At 36.2% G+C, this 22,190-nt stretch overlaps 3 protein-coding genes and 1 long non-coding RNA gene across 4 annotated transcripts; all 4 read right to left on the bottom strand.

The window, feature by feature from the left end:
* Positions 1-3,161: 3,161 nt before the first annotated feature.
* LOC149685494 (uncharacterized) lies at positions 3,162-7,767 on the bottom strand. The gene is made up of 7 exons (XM_089871033.1): positions 7,396-7,767; positions 6,628-7,339; positions 6,332-6,354; positions 5,110-6,261; positions 4,164-5,011; positions 3,653-4,096; positions 3,162-3,585 (listed from the first exon to the last, which is right to left on the bottom strand). The coding sequence occupies exons 1-7, from the start codon at positions 7,765-7,767 to the stop codon at positions 3,162-3,164; spliced, it is 3,975 nt and encodes a 1,324-aa protein (XP_089727159.1).
* A 1,733-nt stretch (positions 7,768-9,500) lies between these two features.
* Positions 9,501-10,983, bottom strand: LOC149685493 (uncharacterized). Its single transcript, XM_089871131.1, has 4 exons — positions 10,789-10,983; positions 10,205-10,379; positions 10,063-10,142; positions 9,501-9,798 (listed from the first exon to the last, which is right to left on the bottom strand). Exons 1-4 carry the CDS (start codon positions 10,978-10,980, stop codon positions 9,517-9,519), a joined length of 729 nt encoding a protein of 242 aa, XP_089727257.1. The 5' UTR covers positions 10,981-10,983; the 3' UTR covers positions 9,501-9,516.
* Positions 10,984-11,064: 81 nt separating this feature from the next.
* Positions 11,065-14,623, bottom strand: LOC149685492 (uncharacterized). The gene is made up of 8 exons (XM_089871032.1): positions 14,450-14,623; positions 14,295-14,373; positions 13,900-14,214; positions 13,692-13,787; positions 12,911-13,116; positions 12,613-12,810; positions 12,467-12,548; positions 11,065-11,424 (listed from the first exon to the last, which is right to left on the bottom strand). The coding sequence occupies exons 3-8, from the start codon at positions 14,050-14,052 to the stop codon at positions 11,065-11,067; spliced, it is 1,095 nt and encodes a 364-aa protein (XP_089727158.1). The 5' UTR covers positions 14,053-14,214; positions 14,295-14,373; positions 14,450-14,623.
* A 7,119-nt stretch (positions 14,624-21,742) lies between these two features.
* On the bottom strand, positions 21,743-22,166 carry LOC149685491 (uncharacterized). The gene is made up of 2 exons (XR_016384077.1): positions 22,049-22,166; positions 21,743-21,973 (listed from the first exon to the last, which is right to left on the bottom strand). It is a non-coding gene; the product is annotated as an uncharacterized LOC149685491 (long non-coding RNA).
* Between the last annotated feature and the right edge of the window lie 24 nt (positions 22,167-22,190).

Here is a 22,190-nt window from a genome sequence, read left to right as displayed (position 1 = left end):
TTCCTTTATTTTTGATATTGCCAATGCAGTGTTTTGTGCTCCATGTTTCCCAATCTAATCCCGGTAAATTAAAATCTCCCAGTAGTATTATATCTCCTTTGTGTTTTGGTAGTTTCTCTTCTAGGTTCGCTTTTAGTGCGCAATAGGACTCGATTGTAGTGTCGGGTGGTATATATATGTTACCTAGTAGTAGGTTTTGGTTATTTCCTACTTTTATTTCAAGCCAGATTGCTTCAAATTCTTTTTCTAAATCAGGGCGCCTAATAACTTTGAATGAGTTTTTTAATGCGATAAGGCTTCCTCCCCCACGGCGACCATCAGTCCTATCGTGTCTGTGAATTTTATAATTAGGCGGGAAAAAGTCCTCGTTATAATCTGTGGGTTTTAACCAAGTTTCTGTGAGACAGATAATATGGGGTTCAATAAGTAAAATATTTGTATAAAGTTCGTCCATTTTATTACATATGCTTCTTGCATTTTGATAGTATATGCCCAGTGAGGTTTTAAACTTCATCTATAAGTGGCTGTTCCTCATTCATAGTATGAATCTCAGTTGAAGGGGGTTGAAATTTCCGTGTTTCACTCAGATGGCCATGGAAATCCATGACAATACAGTCTTCGGGGAAATTTTGAGGGTTATTAAGTAAATTAAATTCGCTTTCGTCAGCAGTAGTGACGTGAAACGAGGAGTAATAAGCAGATTTCGTTTTTATTCTTGTACACTCAACAGTTTCTAGTTCACAGTCAGTTTCAATATATTTTTTCAAATCATCGGCCTTTAGGTTGGGTGGTAGGCGAGATATGAAGAGTGCCCTTTTTTTGGTTCTCGAATCGGTTTTGCTATTGCCTTGATAGTGTCTAGTTTTTTTGAGCCAGCCTGAAGGGGCTTCTTTTTAGTCATGTCGGGCGGTTTTTTTTTGGGTGATATTTGTGGTTCTTTTATTGCTTGGGATAGTAGGCCTATCATTAGGCCTATCATTAGCGTCGGCAAGGAATGTGATTCTGGGAATACCATTATTTCGCCCTGTCATGTCAACTCTATGTCGGTCAAAGCTATGGGGTCTCACCCTTCTCGTTGTATCCTTTGAGAATTGTGATTTTTCACATTGAGTTACACAATGTTTTTTTAATGTTTTAAGTTCTAGTTGCATGCCTTCTACTACATTTTGTAGATCTTGGTAAGCTTCTGTTAGTACTTTGATTAATGAGATAGAGTGATCGAGTATATTGTCTTTTTCGCGGGTTAGGCTGTCCGTTCTAAAAAATTCATTCAGTATGTCTATGAAGTCGTCCACTTTTGTTTTTGGATTACCTTGTTTTGAGTCCGTATCATCATCGTCTGTTTCGTCAGAATCGCTTGATCCTCTACTTGTTTGTTGCGGCATTTCTTGCACTCATGGGAGCTTGATTTCCCATTGTAGATATTTTTCGCTTCTTCCACCGTCAATTTTAGGGATTTACTCCCATTTAACCCAAACCGTTTCTCCCAATTCCCATATCTCCCAATCCCATTTGACCCAACACTATGTCTTTTCCCCCAATTTCTTTTCTCCCAATTCAGCATAAAACATATGTTAATAAATTCAAAGAGAATCTTTTGTTTTATTAACAATAATATGTTTTACATATTCAGTTTAGTTTGAATTTCCATTTTATGATTTCTAGATATCAAAATGGAGTTTTTCTCCCCGCATCCAGTTCCCTTTTTAGTTGTTTTATTCTTTCCTCCTGAATCTTGTATTTTCTGTTTTGGTGGTCGAACAGGTAACCCCCCATTTCACCCAATTTAAAACACCCAATTCCCATTTACGCAAACATCATTCAACCCAATTCCCAGTTCTCCTATTCCAATTAACCCAATATTGCATACCCAAAAAGACTCAAATAGAGTAGAATTTGATGGTTTTATTTATTTATTTTTTCATTTCATAAGGGATACACTTACTTGAAGTGTATAACCGCTCCAAAGAGGAAGATACGTCCTCCTAACCAAACCAAACCTAACATAACATAACAGTAATGTTTTGGAAAAGGCATATTATTTGAGAAGTCAATGAAGCTAAACGTCAATATTTTGGAAAAGGCGTAACATTGTTAAATGATTAATAAAATATTACTAACCTAACCTAACCTAACATAACATAACAGTAATGTTTTGGAAAAGGCATATTATTTGAGAAGTCAATGAAGCTAAACATCAATATTTTGGAAAAGGCGTACCATAGTTAAATGATTTATAAAATATTACTAACCTAACAACCCAAACCTAACCTAACATAACAGTAATGTTTTGGAACAGGCATATTATTTGAGAAGTCAATGAAGCTAAACATCAATATTTTGGGAAAGGCGTACCATAGATAAATGATTTATAAAATATTACTAACCTAACCAACCCAAACCTAATCTAACATAACAGTAATGTTTTGGAAAAGGCATACTATTTGAGAAGTCAATGAAGTTAAACATAAATATTTTGGAAAAGGCGTACCATAGTTAAATGATTTATAAATCACGAACTTTCTCGTGGATCTAGCAGAAAAATATAAAACATTTAGAATAACACTTCACATTAATTGGTAGGATAATTGTTTAACCTAACCTAACCTATCCTAACCTAACCTAACCTAACCTGAACCTAACCTAACCTAACCTAAACAAACCTAACCTAACCTAACCTGAACCTAACCTAAACCTAACCTGAACCTAATCTAACCTAACCTAACAAACCAAACCAAACTTAACCTAACCTAACCAAACCTTACCTAACCTAACCTATTCGCATTAAAAATAATCGAAGTCGTTTTGAAAGCAACCCTTTGCAGTATAAAATATTAGACGAAACAATTCGATTGAGAGAAATGAGAATTGAATAGTTTGGGATAAAAATTCCGATAAGATTGGGAGAACTGGGAATCGGAAAGTTTGGGATAAAAATGTATTTTGGGAAACACAGAATTGGGAGAAATGGGACCATACCATTTTAGGCACTTAATATGCGTTTTAAATTGACAAGTTTTGCACGGTATCGAGTTTTGTTTTGCTGCAATTATTTTATCACAAAGAAGACACTTTGCGGGAATCTTCGCGACGGGTTTCGCGATTTTTTTCACCATTTTTAAGGGTGTAAAAAAAATAATAATAAATAAATAAAAATATCACTAACACGGTTCTCTTCCGCGGAGAGCTATAAACTTGCGACTACTCCGTTCAAAGACCAGGGATATAGGGCGTCCTTGCGGTATCCAAAATTCTCCTCGTAATTGCGCCAAGGTGCTTTCAAGTCCACAATGTTTCACCCTTTGATGAGCCTCGATCGCTATTATCTGTGTTAGCCAATTATTTGCGGGAATGATGAGTGGGTGTTTAAGTTCATCGCTGATATTGGCGAATTGAAGTCGTCCTCCCAAACGTATGACATCGTTGTCGAGGAATGGACGAAACTGAAGGAGTTTCGATGTCTTCGCTAGTGGTTCGCCTGCTTGTAGGCAATGGTAGTCATCCGGATAGCTCTCTTTTTGAATTTCTCGTACCCAGAAGAGTTTGGAATCTTGAAGTTCGGCAGCCGACAGAGGTCCCTTGCGTCTTTCATCGTTTGCGATTCTTATATTGTGGATGAAGCGACGTACCCATGCCGTCACTCTGTACACACGGCTGATTCGGCTGTATCTCTTTATGTCCAAAAGCGGTTCTGTTGTGACGCGGCAAACCAACGTGATAATGTTCCTCTTCTCCTTGGTAACTGACTCGTCTAGAGTACAGACCGTTGACCTGGATTGACATGGCCATTGATCTCTCTTTTCCGAAAGCCAGCTTGGACCTTTCCACCATAGAGCTGTCTTGTTCAAGGTGTCTACCGAGCAGCCTCTTGACGCTAGATCCGCAGGATTCTCCTTTCCAGCTACATGTGACCAGCAATTCGGATTGGTACTTGATTGGATCTCCATCACCCTGTTGGCGACAAAGGGTTTCCAAACCCTCGACACACCACGGATCCAGTGTAGCGTTATCTCTGAATCGGTCCAGCATCGGTAAGCAGTAATTGCTCCTTCGAAACTTTCCATCGTCGTCTTCAGTAGGCGAGATCCAATGAAAGCTGCCATAAGCTCAGGCCTTGGTATGGTGAGTGACTTTATCGGGGCGACTCTGGTTTTCGACGATACTAATGAGACTCCAATTTCTCCCTTGTCCGTCTGTAACGAATATACGCCACTGCTCCATAGGCCGACTCGCTCGCGTCACAGAAAAGGTGAATCTCTCTATCGACAACCTTTCCATGGACTCCAGAATAGTACCATCGTGGAATCGACATTTTCCCGAACTCCTTCAGCTCTTTGACCCAGTCGTTCCATAACGTTAGAATGTCAGAAGGTAACTTGTCGTCCCAACCAACGCCTTTTATCCACAGTTTCTGAAAAAGGCACTTGACTCTGATGAGATATGGTGATAACAGTCCGATCGGGTCAAATAGTCTAGCCGCCGCCTTGAGTACCCCTCTCTTTGTATCTTGGGTCTCCCTCAGGAACGCCAGTAGAGTAGATATATCGAAAGTTAGGATGTCTTTCTTCGGGTTCCAAGCTATCCCAAGTACTTTCAGCAAGTTGGAGTTTGATTCTTGGTTCAATAGCGTCGCTGGTGCTTGATCTTCGGACCATTGAATTGCGAGCTCTTCACAGTTCGTAACCCACTTGCGTAGGTTCATCCCAGCTTCGTAAAATATCTGTCTCGATCCATGGTAGAATTCATTTGCTTTTTGCTTAGACTCGGCACCGGTTACAAGATCGTCAACGTAGAGCCTTTTGGCTAACATCTCGCTGAGGACAGGATACTTTTCATGGAATTTCTTGAAATGATGATGCAAGGTGGCCGCGAGAAGGAATGGGCTGGAGGCCACTCCAAACAAAACTCTCGTCATTCGTAAGTGTACTACTTGAAGTGGCTCGTCTTGTATCGGTAACTTGGTAATCCATAAAAATCGGACATAATCTCGGTCTTCTGGCTTGAGGACTATCTGCAGGAACGTTTTTCAACGTCGCTCATTAGAGCAATCCGATGTTGTCTGAATTGAAGCAGGATTATTAGCAAATCTGGGACTAAACTTGGTCCAACGTGTAGGCAAGAGTTTAGCGCTGGCGATCCTTTCTCATGGGCGGAAGCATCATGGACTACTCTGAGCTTTGTAGTGGCCTTATCTTCTCGGAGGACTGGGAAATGCGGAAAGTAATGCACTCCGTTTCTCATGGCGATATTCTCTTCAGGTACTCGTTCAGCAAAGCCCTGAGCCAGCATCTCGTCTATGGCGTCTTCGTATCTCTGGAACAGAACGGGATCATGTCGTAGCTTCTTGATAAGCGAACCCAATCGCTTGGTAGACAAGGCGATGTTATCCCCAATTTTGTCTTTGTTGTCCTTCCATGGAAGACTGGTTTTGTATCTTCCATCCTCAAATTCCAGAGTGTCTTCATGACTGGCAAGTACACTTTTTTCGACCATGGTATGTGTATTCTCTTCCTTTATCCCCAAGGATTCAATCTCCCAGAAGGCTTTGAGAGATTTCGCAAGTTCTTCATTCTGGATTCCGACCCTCATGACTTGAATTGAGTTGACCGCCACAGATTGATTTTGAACTCCGTGCACCGACCATCCGAATACGCTCTTCACAGCTACCAGGGAATTATCGAGCCTCCTCGTCTCTCCAGTATTTAGAGACCAGAAATAGTCGACGCCAATTAAAATGGGTACATCCTGCGAAACGGAGACTCCTTCGATTTGGTCCATATCGCCCAGCGTTATTTCTTTCTCGTCTAATTGCTGTCGAATGCATTCCCCAGGAACCGTAACGATAGCTCCACTGATGGTTGATACCTCTAAGACTTCTATTTGGGCAGTGATGTTGGAATCCATTACGCTTCGAAGTGTTAATTTTACAGTTCTTCTGGTGACTCTTTCCGGCTCTGATTTCCCAAAGGCAAATACGTTGACGAGTTCCTCCTTTACGACAGGTAATTTTAAGCTTCGTACCAAATCTTCTCGTACGAAGGTTCCTTCGCTAGCCCCATCAAATTGACATCTCACGGGAGCCCTGGTATTTCTTCCTTCTGCGTAGACAACGACAGTTTGATGAAATAACTTGCGTCGAATTTCTTTCTCTGGCGGCCGTGGGATAAAGGTTGTCATGGTGAGGGACCTTTTCTCGGGTTCTTGATGTTTCTCACTTTCGTCCGGTTTTTCCGCTCCAGATTTTGGAGTCTCATTGAATCTCTGGACAGATGGATGCATGATGCTTTCTCCCACAGTGTTGACATTTTGCTTTTGAAGCGCAACGGCGTACCGGGTGACCTTGACTCAAGCAGGCTAGGAAATAAGACAGGTTTACAGGTCAAAAACCAGTTTATTAATAGCTTAGACCACTTTTTTTATTCAAAACGTGAGGGTCACTGGTCCCAATGACTAGTTTATTAATTGCAAATCTATAGGAGAACAAGGGTGGGGACCAGTCTGGAGACCAGTTTATTATTTCGGAAACTATGGGGTCACTGGTCCCAAGGACTAGTTTAAAAATTATGCTTATTTCCCAGCCTGAACTCAAGCAAAGGAAACATCTATTCTGGTTCCTTATCTGCTCACCTTTCTGCTCTAATGAAAAGGTTTCGCATTCTTCCGTTGGATGCTCCGTACTTCCACAGAAAAGGCAGGATTTCGAGACGGCAGTCTTGAGGACCGCTGTTGTTGGGACACGGCTCTTTGGATTCTGCAGACTCTTGAAATAACTAGGCTCATGTTTCGATTTGTGTGAACTCCAACGTCCCACGCCTGCAGCTCTACCCTCTTCTTCGGCTCTATTAGGTACGCATAGGACCATGGTCTTTTCCCGGCTCTCCACCTCTCGCTTGAGATGATTCAACAGATGTCTCGCGTCTTGTTCCTCGTCTGCATAGTTTTTGTTGAAGTCCAATAGGATCTCTTGTGGCAGGAGTCGCGTAAGAATGGGGTATAAGAAGGTTCCATATGTCTCCATGGTCGTTCCCAATGCTTCAAGACTCTTTACTTGTATTTCACAAGTATCATATAGCTGTCTTAGTAATGTTACCTCCGTGGCTCTCCTTACAGGTTGTAGATGCAACAGCGTTACCATATGACTGTTGACGGCTTGAGACTTCTTGCCGAAACGTTCATTGAGCTTCTCTACCACCGCTCTGTAGTTCTCGTCCGACAGCGAGTAACCTCCAATAGCCTGCAACGCCGGACCCTCGAGGAATGACTTTAAGTATACAAACTTGTCTACAGTCGCCAATGCTGGATTATGGTGTATGGATGGTTCGAACTGTCCCCAGAAGTTCTGCCAGCACGAGAAGTCCCCATGAACTTGGGAATGGTCAAATGAGGTAGCTTTACGGTTGCTCTGATCCCGCGGTTTCTCTCTCTATTAGGTTGATCTTGAGCTTCCAAACTTGACCGGAATGACTCGTCTCCTCTTTGAACCTCTAGGGATTTAATTGCTCTGTTCAATTTCGTTCTCCATTTGATTATCTTCTCTTTGTAGTCTTCAGATACCGCGATCTCCATTTCGATCTCGTCTTCGTCCATTGGCTCTTGGATCTGAATATTCAGCTCATTAAGACTGGTGTTCTTGCTTTCCAGCTGTTCCAGAATCTCTTCTAACTCGTCCTTGACCAAATTGTCTTCTTCTAAGGCTTTCTCGAGCTGGTTTAGCAACTTAGTGGTTCTTTGACGAAGTACACCTCTAGCTTTCTTTGCGGCTTCCATACCGTGGATCAGTCAATATAGCACCTCTACAAGTCCCTCTCAATGACTTCCCTTGAACTGTCTCGTAATTCTTCTCTATTCGAATGCCACGATATTTACTTCTCGTTCTCTGCTCCCGGGTTTCGGCACCAAAATGTCGCGACTATTCTTCCCTTGTTCAAGGTTGTGATAAATTGACTAATTCTTGATACGGATATTAAATTAATACTTCAGTTTATTAGTTTAAAAACATTACAGCAAAATTACTCAAACTGCGCGTCAATTGTTTTGATTTAAAATTAAGTTACTCCGCCGAGATCTCTAAGATAACTGCCCTTCTTTACAAAATGGAATGGGTTTTTATACAAATGTAAGATCATCATTTTTTACCAGAATGTCTATTTAGATATCGAAGTTCAAACATGGTTTGTTTTCTAAGTTAACAGTTAAGGTTTTCTATGTTCAGTTCAATTTAGTTCAGTTTAGTTTAGCTTGGAGGTGATCGATCAGAAGTGGCGACATAAGGTGATTGATTCACACTAAGAGATAAGAAATGCGCAATTGCGTGAACCTTTGGTGGAAGCTTTGCCATTAGGAGGCTAGACGTTTCTCATGTCTCACGTGTGGACGTGTGGCGTATGTGGTGACACGAAAGACTAGTGCATGGTGTTGTTGTTAGAAACCATTAAATACCGGTTAGCATTCACTCTTAAAACCAAAGGTGTGATTTAGCACCTTTTTTTCCTAATTTTTATGGGTCCAAAAACAGCACCATTAATGTGGTTAAATAACACCTCTGAAAGCGTTAAATGGCCCATTTTTAACACTTAGCATCTTAAAAATATTTTCTACCGACACATTTATTACACCTTATTGAGCTTTATCTTACACCTTTTAAGAACCATATTTTTAAAAGGTGTTCTTAAAGTGTCTGTATGTTCTTCTAATATTCTTTAAATGGTGTGAATTTGGGCTATTGAAGTGTGAAATAGTGCAGAAAAGGAGTATTATAGTGTGATATTGTTGCAGTCTGACACCTTTAAGACACCGTGCTACTCTCAAAAACGGTGTTATTTACACTTTTAATTGTATAAGTTAAAGCAAAAAGTGTGATTTAGCACCTTTTGTCCTAATTTTGACCGGTTTAAAAACAACACCATTAATATGGTTAAATAGCACCTCTGAAAGTGTTAAATGACCCAATTTTAACACTTAAGTGTTAAAACCAAAGGTGTGATTTAGCACCTTTTGTCTTAATTGAGACGGGTCCAAAAACAGCACCATTAATATGGCTAAAGAACACATCTGAAAGCGTTAAGTGGCCCTTTTTCAACACCTTGCATCTGAAAATATTTTCCACCGACACATTTATTAAACCTTATTGAGCCTTTTCATACACCTTTTAAGGACCATATTTATAAAAGGTGTTCTTAAACTGTCTGTATGCTCTTCTAATATTCTTCAAATGGCGTGAATTTGAGTTATTGAAGTATGAAATAGTGTAGAGAAGGTGTATTATATAGTGTGATTTTGTTACCGTTCGACACCTTTAACACACCATGCTGTCTGTATGCTCTTCTAATATTCTTCAAATGGCGTGAATTTGAGTTATTGATGTATGAAATAGTGTAGAGAAGGTGTATTATATAGTGTGATTTTGTTACCGTTCGACACCTTTAACACACCATGCGACTCTCAAAAAAGGTGTAATTTACACTTTTAACTGTAGAATTAAAACATTCTGAGAGTTAATTCAAAATATCTTGTTTATTAATCACTGAATTTATCTAATGTTTTTTTCACTGGTTTACAAGGCTTTGTATCATTTAAATTTAAAAACAAATGTTCAATGAAGGTCAGGGTCTTGAACAAAGTTTTAATGTACGCCACATTAAAAATCCAATAGCTACAGATGTAGCTAACAATGGCGGTAATTATGTCGTTGCACGTGTTTACAGCAACACCATCTACGAACACGGTAAATTCTGATGCCTCTAGAATTTTGACACCATTATAAACAATAATGGGCTCCACTGGAATATTTTTGACGTCCTATTGTTTGAAATTGAAAATTAATGAATTCCCAAACATATTAGTTAATTCAAAGTCGGAAAAATTGCATTTAATTCGGAAATACTTGGCTCTAATTCGGAACTAGTGATTTTAAATCGGAACTAGTGATTTTAAATCGGTACACTGCCTTTGAAAAGCCGAAAACTGACTTTCAATTAGCACTTTGGATGAGTTAAATACAGATAACGAAAAGGCCGTTCCGAATTAGCCGTCACCACCCTACGTTTTAAACTAGTAATTAACTTTAAACGAGCAAAAGAAGTTTTGATAATTTTCTTTAAAAAGGGCTGGAATCATCAACAACGAAGCGCTATATTTAAGCCCTGTGAAAGAAACCGGAATATTATTTTTAGTTAGGTAATATTGTAAAATCTCTTAAATTTACGTTTTTTCTCGCGTTTGGAGTCTTCTAAGATTATTTTTCCCGTAATTTCAGCCTTTAGATCTTTAGTACTTTTTTTGGGTACTTTTTCCCAAATTGTATTGCTATGCGTTTTCAGTGATTTATTGATTTTCTCATCCGCATTTACATCCGTAATTCTTTGAAACTCCAAGTTTAGCTGTAATAAGAAAACCATTTGTATAAAATAAACCGAAGTTGAAAACATTGAGGAAAATGCGTGTGAATAACATAATTTCAAATTCATTTCCTTAGAGAGATAGTGATAGCATAAGTGAATTTATGGTGGTAGTAATGTCATAATTTAGGACTAAATTGAATCTAATTACAGACATATTCAATCTAACTCATAAATTTCCTGTCTGACAAGTTATTCTGGCTGAATGTCGTGTCATTTTAACGGTTTTTTAGTTGCTTTTAATAAGATAGTAGTTTACTAATAATGCACAGCTAAACCGTTTCTTAACAATTCAGAGTGGATTTAAACCACCGACCACAATCACTTCTTCTCTTTTCCCTTAGAACTGCTGCAATGGTTAGGCCTAATACGAATTTGAAAATAAAATTACTTGTCTATAGTCCTTAAAAGCTGGATAGTCTTCCATGATCTTCAATACGCTTGTTCCTTCACGAATAGCTAATGCCCTGGCCGAAAATGTTCTTTCCATTCGGGAGTCCACCGCGGCTATATCTACTGTTTTCTTTTTAAGTTCAGCTTCCATGAACTTAATATGGTTTCTAATACTAATTTCGTCCTCCATGCTTTTTTCTATCTAAATGGCATAATTGTAAAAAATGTTAATATAGGGGTAAATTTAGATTGCTAATTAAATGAAAAATATACTTCAAATTTGATCTTTTTTTTTCCATCGTTTTGGAGTGGATTTATTTGTTTTTGATTTCAAAATTTTAGGAGAATCCATTTCTTTCAAGGAGTCTCCCTCATGATTCGTTTTGGGCGTGGAATCGGTTTTTTCAGAACGAGGCCTTTCAAAAGAATCCATTTCATCTGAATAGTGCTCTGTTAGCGGCTCGTCCACTTCTAAGTGTGGAATTTCATCCCGGTTCATCTCTTGTGTTGCGTCACACTTTTTAAGCGATGCCTTTCTTTTGGCATAAATTTGTCGTTTCTTTTCTACCGTCTTTGTATTTATGTTTCTTCTGAAATTCTTGAATTTATGGATTAACCTTTTGCTCCATTTTTCCTGAATCATGAAACGAATTAAGTTATACGTTTCTCAAAATCGACAAATAGTAATAAAATAACTAATTATTATTAATAATGAATAACAACAATTAATAGTTAATGAATAACAACAATTAATAGTTAATGAATAACAACAATTAATAGTTAATGAATAACAACAATTAATAGTTAATGAATAACAACAATTAATAGTTAATGAATATCAACAATTAATAGTTAATGAATATCAACAATTAATAGTTAATGAATATCAACAATTAATAGTTAATGAATATCAACAATTAATAGTTAATGAATATCAACAATTAATAGTTAATGAATATCAACAATTAATAGTTAATGAATATCAACAATTAATAGTTAATGAATATCAACAATTAATAGTTAATGAATATCAACAATTAATAGTTAATGAATATCAACAATTAATAGTTAATGAATATCAACAATTAATAGTTAATGAATAACAATAATTAATAGTTAATGAATAACAATAATTAATAGTTAATGAATAACAATAATTAATAGTTAATGAATAACAATAATTAATAGTTAATGAATAACAATAATTAATAGTTAATGAATAACAATAATTAATAGTTAATGAATAACAATAATTAATAGTTAATGAATAACAATAATTAATAGTTAATGAATAACAATAATTAATAGTTAATGAATAACAATAATTAATAGTTAATGAATAACAATAATTAATAGTTAATGAATAACAATAATTAATAGTTAATGAATAACAATAATTAATAGTTAATGAATAACAATAATTAATAGTTAATGAATAACAATAATTAATAGTTAATGAATAACAATAATTAATAGTTAATGAATAACAATAATTAATAGTTAATGAATAACAATAATTAATAGTTAATGAATAACAATAATTAATAGTTAATGAATAACAATAATTAATAGTTAATGAATAACAATAATTAATAGTTAATGAATAACAATAATTAATAGTTAATGAATAATAATCATTACAATTAATAACATTAATAAAAATTTAAGCAACTTGCATATCCACATCCTGGCTCATCATCCAAATGAGGATATTTCCTAACTAGTAATTTTGATGTCCACACGTGAGAAGGCGGATATCTGTAAAATATTTCTCAAATCTGTATAGTATTTATAAAAAAACTTAAATTTTACTATAGCTTACAGGCCATATTTTGACATCTGATCATTGAAAATTATTGAAGTAACTTCTTTACGAACTTGATTTTTGATTTTGGCGGAGAGTTCGTTATATATATTAGGGTCAGAAATATGATTTGGAAATACAGGAAGGACGTATTCCAGCATAAAAGTAGATCTCGATGCATATTCTTTAACGGTTTTCCTTTGCATTCCAATGGACCTTAAAACAATAATATATTTTTAAATTTTTTCTCTATATTAACTGATTTGATATTTCACTCCCCCTTTAAGTATGCTTCATTTAGAATGAAACTTCCTACCACGTTGGTTCCGGCTCCTCTAAAATAAAGCTAGGTGGTGATAATTCAGAAGAACTGAAGCTTGGGGATAATGAACCAGAATTAATCAATCCCGTTGTTGATGAACTAGATGAAATCAAGCTGGGTGTTGGTACAGCGTTTTGAAGTAATTCAGACGAAGACTGATGATTACTATGATATTGTTCATTTTCTGACAAACTCTTGACCTAATGTTAATATATTTTTGAATATATTTAGAGAAATGATACCATGCATGTAAAGAAATAAGGATACTAAATATTTTTTTTTGTAGAAAAATATATTCACTTCACCACATGGGCTTATAGATAGTGTCACTAAAGGGGCTAGAGATAGTTCATTAGTATATCAGCTTTACATTCGGAGCAGTGTTGCCAGGCCCTTTGTGAGCTAAATACCTTAGTGAAGTCAAAGAGGTGAGGGGGATTGTTCACGCTTTGAACGTTTTCCTCTAAGTTTGCGCGCACTTTTCTGTGCCCTCTTAACGCTTATAGGAGCTCACTGACGTGAGTGTTTACCCGGGAGTGGACGATTTTTATGTTTTAAAAATGCCTAGACAATGGTCGATGAAAAGGGCAGGTCTCATTTAAATTGTAAATTTTAAGTACGTCAGTAAAAACGTTTATTACTCCCTGCATCATTAAATTGGATTTAGAAAATATATTTTAAATGAGACTTGCCCTTTAAAGTGGGACACGGAAAAAGCAGAGATGGAAGGCATTGTTGGGGGAGTTGGATTTTATAATAAATTAAAAATATTTACCTGATTCACTTTTTCAACAATTTGAATTATCATTTTATTTTTGAGCACTGTGTTCTTCGTGATATTAACATTCACTTTGTAATTATCATCAAAAACCTAAATGATATAATAAGAATTCATATTAATTTTAATTTATACCACAGTTAAGATTCCCTATTATGTCAGGTTCTCTCAAGGTTCTTAACTCTAGTTAGTTTGAATGACTCACCTGATACACAACGTTTCCTCCATGATATTGAGAAAGCTCGTCTTTGTTTCGAGCAATATAATCTTTTAGATTGCCTAATGTATTTCCATTAAAATTAATGATGGTTCTATCATCTCCTTTACATAGAAGAACCTCGGTGAAGTTTGATGCCATTATTTCTTAATCTTAAATTAGCATTATTCATGAATTATCTTTCCTTCCTTTCTACACGCTATTTGGAGCCCGGCGAGATGCAACTACGAGTCTGCCAGAGATTTCAACCTTAAATTGGTTTTTTGGTATGCGAATTCGGGTGTTACTTAAAATTAACTGGCTCTTAAAATATGCAAGAAATATTAGGGTTAACAAAAGAACATTGGTACATTTTGTTTAGAAAAAAAGCTTGCGCATCTTACATGTCCAATATCTTCCGAGAAGTGAATTCTTTTTTAAAAAGTATACATTTATTACTTTTGCTACAAAGTGATCCGATATCTAAGGGGTCCAACACCTTCCAATTAAGTGATTCAACCTTTACTTTGGCGAGGTTAATGCTCGTAAAAACGCTTACATATTTGAACTTCGGTCACTTTCTGTGTTTTTTAAAAGGTTTTTGCGTTAAAGATTCTTATCTCGGTTTTCCTAACCACCGTATAAAACATTAAAAAAATTCATAACAAAAAAAGATATTCGTACGCCCTTCTCCCCCTTTACTTGGTTCTTATGTTTTTTATTCGAAAGGTGGAATAGGAGAAGGGAGTGGACGACAGTTAGAAAATGAAATTTCTGCCACATTGGTATGCATGTAGAACGTTTTCAGAAAAAAATTGTCTTCAATAGAATCCTTTAAATTAAAACGTTAGAAATAATTTTTATGGCAAGAGTTAATATCATAACTTCATAAGTAGATTATTTATTTTAATAGTAGCCACAAAATGGACGACCAAAATGTAAAGCTTTATAGTTGTGATAAGTGTACTTACTACTGCAAAAAACTTTCTCTATTGCTAACACACATTCAGCTGAACCACGAAAACCAACCTCATCATCGGATTATATGTAACATAGGAGGGTGTGGTAAAACATACAAGAAAGTGTTATATTATCGAAGTCATCTTCGAAATAATCATCCAACGGCACTGTTGGACGAATTTCGCAATGAATCACTTGGGCCTAACGATCAAGCTGAAATCCTAATGGATCTTGAGCATGATTTTTCAGACCCTGACACTCGGTCAAATGAGGAAACGACCACACGCCAAACACGTCCACTTGTTTTTGAAGAATGCAATATTATTAATAATATTAAAATATTGTGAGCAAAATAAATTGGCACACTCAACTGTTCAGGACTTGTGTAACGATATACTGGAGTTATACAAAGAAATGTTGACGGCTCAAGCGAACAAAATGTTTGACGAGACTTTAGACTATGAATCCAGAAAGAAAGCAATAACAGACGACATTGAAGCTCTAGCAGGAGTTTTTAACAGCTTAAACTCTATTCACAAGGTGAAACGCGTCTGCATCACGGAAATGGGAATGATTGGACCTACACAAATGACATTTGCACAAACTGCAGAAAGCACTAAAAAACATTACTTTCATTATGTTCCAATATTAAGAACAATTGAAAATATATACCAGGACTTAGAGGCGTTTGATTATCATGAAAATGCTACCCCTGAACCGGAAGGGCAATTTTTTTCTCATTTTTTAAATGGCTCCTTTTGCAAGAAAGTAGCAGCGGACGCCCTTCACTTGCAGATCTATTTTGATGAATTCGAACTTGTCAATCCGTTAGGTTCCAAACGCGGAAAACATAAAGTTATGGGCTGCTATTTTTCAGTTCTAAACCGAAAATATAAATATCGGTCTAAACTCGAAGATATTCATCTAATATCACTTTCCAAATCTCAAGATGTTGACGATTTTGGCTGGTCTGAGATTCTTCAACCGCTTATTTCTGAATTAGAAACTTTAGCTAAAGAAGGAGTTTATGTAAAATGTTTAAACCGCAATATAAAAGGGTACGCGTCTATAATAACAGGTGATAATCTCGGTCAACATAAAGTTGGAGGTTTCACGGCTTCTTTTAATTCGGGTAGAATCTGTAGATTCTGTATGACAGACAAAACTGAGATCCCAGAAAAAATGTCAGAAAAAGATGTTGTATTGAGGACGATGAAAAGACATAAATACCATATATCAAATGTTGTAAGGGATCCTAGGGAATCTTCCCTTTATGGTGTTAAAAGTGAAAGCCCATTATTGAAATTGTCGTATTTTGATTTAACTCAACAACTTACACCCGATATAATGCACGACCTTATGGAAGGAATTATATACCATTTGTTTTAAAACAAGTTTTATGCAATTATGTTTCAGAGCATAAGTTAACTATGGACGAGATTAACTGTGTAATTTCAAATTTCAATTACGGAAAAAGCGAAACTAGTAGGCCCCAGCCTCAAATTAAAAATGCAATTTGTGGGAATGGAACTTTAAAGGGATCGGCTAGTGAGTTATTTTGCCTTTTCAGACTCTTTCCGTTAATGTTCTATAATCACATTAATCCCGGAAATGAATATTGGCTCGTTTACCTAAAATTGCGTAAGCTTTGTGATTTCCTTTTCATTGAAAAAATTTCAATGGTGCAAATTGAGTCTTTGGAAAATCAAATTCCTGAATTCCTAAAAAGTGTTATAGATCTATTTGGGCCTTCGAGTCTAACTCCAAAGTTTCATTATTTGATACACTACCCTAGCTACATTCGCAAATGCGGTCCATTATTTCCAATATCTTGCATGAGATTCGAAGCCAAGCACGCTTTTTTCAAAACCATTGCCGCTAATAGTCGAAACTTCAAAAATATAACTAAAACTTTATCTGTAAAGGTCCGTCCACACTATGGCTTTTTTTCGCGTCGCAAGCTACGTAACGCTCGCGCGCGCGGTACGTCGCTTCGCTCGGATCGTTTACACTACAGAAATTCGCGCCAAAGCCCAGCTCGCAAGGCCTTGCAAACCTCGCGAAAATCTTTGGCGTGTCAAAGATTTTCGCAAGGATTGCAGCCTCGCAGCCAATCAAGAGGTCTCCTGGTTGGCGCAGACGCAGTGTATTCGAGATATTTTCACGAAAACAAATATGTCTCCGGTTAAAAGGCCTAGGGTTTCTCGTAAACGAGTGGAAATCAACAACTATTTTTGTTTTTATATTACTTAATCACCGGAAAAGAAAATGCACGAGAAGAAGAATATGGGTTCGCGAAGTTTTTGCAGAGAAAAAGAGTTGGTAATTAACATAATTTAATTCCAAAACTTCACTTATATAAAGACTAACCCCCTTCTCAGTTTTATTATTTATTAATGTCTGAAGTTAACCCGGATATAACATTCAGCCATTGAAGCTCTCGGATATGTTGCGAAGTTTGTCAAAACGAGGGCGTATACCTTAGCGAATTTCTATAGTGTAAACGATCCGAGCGAAGCGACGTACCGCGCGCGCGAGCGTTACGTAGCTTGCGACGCGAAAAAAAGCCATAGTGTGGACGGACCTTAAGACACCAAATGTTTGAGAGAGTATGCAGCCAGTATGAGCTACAAAGATGGCGGCCACTGTTAAGGCGGGGGAGCCTAGTTTCTACGTTTTCTCTCTTTTTTGGGGAGGAATACCTGTCAATCCTTGATTGATTTTGTATGCTTAAAGGATTTTTGGTAGGAGTAAATTTATAAAGACCATAATATAATGTAAAAAGTTATTTTCTTTAAAAGTTCTAATATTAAAGATAAGTTCTCAATTTGTAGGCTTATAAATGAAGACCATAATATAAAGTGAAAAAAATGAAGACCATAATATAAAGTGAAAAGTTATTTATTTTCTTTAAAAGTATAGGTTTTAATATTAAAGATACATTTTCAATTTTCATATTAAAATGTATTTGATTAATTCTAAAATAATTTCGTCTATCTTCGTAAGGAAGAAGATAAATTTTAATATTATTTTTAAATCTTACGCAAGGCATCAAGTCGTTCTTTGATATACAAAGCGTTAAGTTGTTTTCTAGTGTAGAGTTCTAGGACTAGTCTTTCGAGATCTTTAGTTTTAACTTTAAAGGTATGATAAAGTTCTTCAGTGTTTTCCATGGGTTTTTCGGGTGTTTTTTCCTCGGTCTTGATTTCTTTATTTATACTTTTGGTGTATGTTTCTGTTTCATCAAAACTGAAGGGTATATTTTTTGTTTGCCCACCTCTAATAAAGTTGCATTTGGGGAAATATTTTAAATGTTCTTCGTAAGGATTATCATCGGGTTTCCATGCTAATAATATTCCATCGCATTCGAAGCACTGTACTAGATCGTCGGTATGTAATGAATAAAATCCCGCTCTGCTTAAAGTTTTTATATAGTTTCCGTCTTGAGGCCAGGAGTAAAAAGTACGATATCTCTGCAGCTCCCAGTTCATGATGAGGAATGAAAATGATTATGGGAATATCCAACTTATACATCTGCCAAACATCCCCCCTTTTTTTACCTCCCCTCTACCGCCTTGTTTAGTCTCTAAAATTACTAACATTATTAAAGTTAAAGGATTCTACTTAAACACATCTACTGAAAATTATGTTAATTTTGATATCCTGAAAAAATTATTAGGGGTGAACAACCAGGGGAAACCTGAAATAAACGCTGTACAGGTACCCATTGGACCCCAAATACGACGGCTACCCAATCATACTTTAATTACGATAGAACAGACCAAAACATATCAGGTGGTCGTAGATAAAGTTCGCGTTTTCCCCGATTATACTACAGCACCTTATGGTTACATTAAATAATTTTAAATTTGTAAAATTGTATATATTTTAATTGACTGGTGGTTTGTTTGCTGACTTTTCTATTAACACAAATTAGCCTTCATTGTTCTTGTGAGATAAATATTTCTCACCTTATATTATGGTCTTTATAAATTTATTCTTACATTTAAGCATACAAAATCAAATATTGACAGGTGTTCCTCCAAAAAAAAGAGAGAAAACGCAAAAACTAGGCTCCCCCGCCTTAACAGTGGCCGCCATCTTTGTGGGTTTTCCAGGTTTTTCGTCACGAATCACATCTTGCCCAGACCGTTTTGAACAGAATTAGGGACTCATTTTCTCAATCTCATATTCAACCACCTACTCCACAACCAAATCTCAACAATCAACTGTAAGTGAAAACACCGAATAACTTTATCATACCTTCAAAGTCAAAACTAAAGATCTCGAAAAATTAGTTTTAGAACTCTACGCGAGAAAACGACTTAACGCGTTGTATATCAAAGAACAACTTAATGCCTTGCGTAAGATTTAAAAATAATATCTCACGCGGTAATCTAAAACACGATCTCCGACATTGGTGGACATTCTTTGCGACAGGTCTTTACGGCTTGAAAGGTGATGACCTAATCATCTTTATCGAGAGATTTTCTTGGAAGCCTGGGGTTGATATTTAGCCTGAGGGTATATTGACTGATGCTTATTTTATTGTCCTTTCTTCAATTGGCTACATACCAGGTGGTTTAGGACCTTAAAAGGGGGCGTGGCTAAACCATTTGTATTGTTATCAATGGAATCTGTATTTGGAGTGATTTATGACTCACACAAACGTGTTAAGACATTCCATCGGCTTTTTTATTTATACGTAACCATGTTCAGACGTTCTATGGTAGATCGTGAAAGATAGGCTTATGCTATTTTAGGCTTATTCTATGGTAGATCCTGGTAGGCCTATATGCTGTATTAGTTCTTGAAAGATAGGCTTTTGCTAGGTATATTCTTTGGTAAATGCTGACAAAATATAGTCTTATGCTAGGTTATTCTATGGTAGATCCTAAAGAAAGATAGGCTTCTGCTAAGTTATTCTATGTTAGATCAGGAATGATTGGTCTATGCTAGGTTATTCTATGCTACATCCTGAAACACAGGCTTATGCTAGGTTATTCTAGTTGTATAGGTTGAAGAATCAGAGTTTGATTACTAACGGTTTTTCATACGATTACTACTAAAATACACATGAATATTGATTAAAATACTGGCATTTATATAAAACTACCTAAAAGACACGATTTTTACCCTGCACAAGTGTCTTATTAGAAATTAATACTGAATTCCATACGAATATTACTAAACTACAAGGGATTTATATAAAATACATGCAAAAGTTATAGCTGACTACTACTAAAATACACATGAATATTTATTAAAATATTGGCATTTCCTTAATACTACCTAAAAAACACCAATTTTTACCATACACTAGTGGCTTATTATAAACTAATGCTGAATTTCATACAAATGATTCTAAATTACAAGGGATTTATATACATTACATGCAAAAATTATAGCTGACTACTACTAAAATACACATGAATATTGATTATAATACTGGCATTTATATAATCCTCCCAAAAAAAAAAACAATTTTACCCTGCACTAACGAATACGGAATTTCATACGAATATTACTAAACTACAAGGGATTTATATAAAATACATGCAAAAGTTATAGCTGAATACAGGCTAAAATACACATGAATATGGATTAAAATACAAACATTGTTATAATGCAAAGTGAAACATACCCTTTTTTATGAAGCAAAAGTTGATTTATATTAACTATGATGCTTCCACAATTCTATTTCATCTCGAAAGTCACTGCTGTACCTGATTTAAATCTCTGGTGAATCATCTTTCCAATTGTAACACGGGCACAAGTCCTTAATTCGGTATTTAAACTCACCGCACAGAGTACAAAAGTTTCGCTCGTCAAGAAGATGTCTTCGCTTTTTTTGGGTCGACATACGGATAAGGTTTTTAGACTGAACTAAAACACAACGTCTGAAGTGCGCACAATCACGTGATGTGCAGAAATAATTTAATTGGCCGCAGTCAGGCACGTCTTTTAAAGTCCCATCACAATGAGGGCAGTGTAGATGACTCGTACGTGGCATGGGGACATACCCTAGTTTTTTGAGGTTTCCATGAACATTTTCGGCCATACCGAAAGAGACGTGGTCAGATGAATGAAATATACCGGAATATTGCTTATTATGCTAAAAAACTTACCGATCTGAACATTTCAGAGTAAAGTATACACGAATATGGCTAGACCGTTTCATATGTTTTCTATTTAGCACACATTTTAAGGGACATTTTTACAAAAAAAAGAATTACATATTACGTAAGGTGCATCGGAGACTCGTACGTGGCATGGGGACATACCCTAGTTTTTTGAGGTTTCCATGAACATTTTCGGCCATACCGAAAGAGACGTGGTCAGATGAATGAAATATACCGGAATATTGCTTATTATGCTAAAAAACTTACCGATCTGAACATTTCAGAGTAAAGTATACACGAATATGGCTAGACCGTTTCATATGTTTTCTATTTAGCACACATTTTAAGGGACATTTTTACAAAAAAAGAATTACATATTACGTAAGGTGCATCGGAGGAAACACGGGTTTGTCACCTGTGAAGCGTTGTTTGCGAGGCCCAAATTGATTACATTTAATACAATTAAAATCGAGGGACGTTTCGTCAATGCAGTCTTCGCAGACCGAGATGCTAACGCATAAGATGGCTTGATGCTCGAGTATCTACCCGTTATACGAAGGTATTTACTACCCCCCCCCGCAAACCAATTTTTTGAGATGTTTACCCCCAATAAACCCCCCCCCCATCTGTGACGTATGCATTAGCTTTGAAAATATTCTTATTTTAATTAAAGAGGACCATTATAAAAAATGTACATTATACAAACTAACAATTACGAAAACCGTTCTCCTTTATGATCTATTATTTTGTATGCCAATAAGAAATCCATATTTAAATGCAATAAACTTAACTTTAATTTTTTAAATTTTACACTATTAGCATAAAATTTATACTGTCCTAGTTCTGGTATACGAAATCAGCGTATTAAAGGCACTTTTCCAATGCTCACGGACGATGACGGGCTAACGTGTTTCTTTGATGATCATAGAGACAGGTGACACGTGTCTCACCTTCTATATCCATGGCCTTTGGACAATCCACGTCATTCAAATTTATGACTTCTTTATTTAAAATATTAAAAAGAAAGAAACATTTTTGATTACCCTTGCAATATATACGGTCTGCGAACCGGGTACCTAACATGAGACAGCGACGAAGATTATGATAAGGCGTTTCTCCTCATCCAAATGAGATTCCGTGTAAATTTCTGGTGATGTAGCTATTGAGTCGTTGTGTAGACGAAGGAAGCGTAGATTGACTATAAGGAGGTAAAAATGT

The sequence above is a fragment of the Phalangium opilio genome, unplaced genomic scaffold, assembly GCF_054372755.1.
Source record: "Phalangium opilio isolate 3A_F unplaced genomic scaffold, DU_Popi_V2 ptg000032l_1, whole genome shotgun sequence".
Classification (NCBI taxonomy): Eukaryota; Metazoa; Arthropoda; class Arachnida; order Opiliones; family Phalangiidae; genus Phalangium; species Phalangium opilio.
This window is presented reverse-complemented; position numbering and strand designations above follow the sequence as displayed.

What these genes read in the sequence shown, in the direction of transcription:
- LOC149685493 (XM_089871131.1), bottom strand. Translation starts at nt 10,980, where the DNA reads ATGGAGGACGAAATTAGTATTAGAAACCATATTAAGTTCATGGAAGCT. An exon ending in CTTTTAAGGACTATAGACAA is followed by an intron (nt 10,380 to 10,788) that starts GTAATTTTATTT and finishes TTCTTATTACAG; the next exon opens with CTAAACTTGGAGTTTCAAAG. An exon ending in CTCCAAACGCGAGAAAAAAC is followed by an intron (nt 10,143 to 10,204) that starts GTAAATTTAAGA and finishes TTTCTTTCACAG; the next exon opens with GGCTTAAATATAGCGCTTCG.
- LOC149685492 (XM_089871032.1), bottom strand. Translation starts at nt 14,052, where the DNA reads ATGGCATCAAACTTCACCGAGGTTCTTCTATGTAAAGGAGATGATAGA. An exon ending in TTGTTGAAAAAGTGAATCAG is followed by an intron (nt 13,117 to 13,691) that starts GTAAATATTTTT and finishes TATTAACATTAG; the next exon opens with GTCAAGAGTTTGTCAGAAAA. An exon ending in CAGATGTCAAAATATGGCCT is followed by an intron (nt 12,549 to 12,612) that starts GTAAGCTATAGT and finishes AATATTTTACAG; the next exon opens with ATATCCGCCTTCTCACGTGT.
- LOC149685494 (XM_089871033.1), bottom strand. Translation starts at nt 7,767, where the DNA reads ATGGAAGCCGCAAAGAAAGCTAGAGGTGTACTTCGTCAAAGAACCACT. An exon ending in ACCGCGGGATCAGAGCAACC is followed by an intron (nt 7,340 to 7,395) that starts GTAAAGCTACCT and finishes TCGTGCTGGCAG; the next exon opens with AACTTCTGGGGACAGTTCGA. An exon ending in GCTTGAGTCAAGGTCACCCG is followed by an intron (nt 6,262 to 6,331) that starts GTACGCCGTTGC and finishes CCATCTGTCCAG; the next exon opens with AGATTCAATGAGACTCCAAA.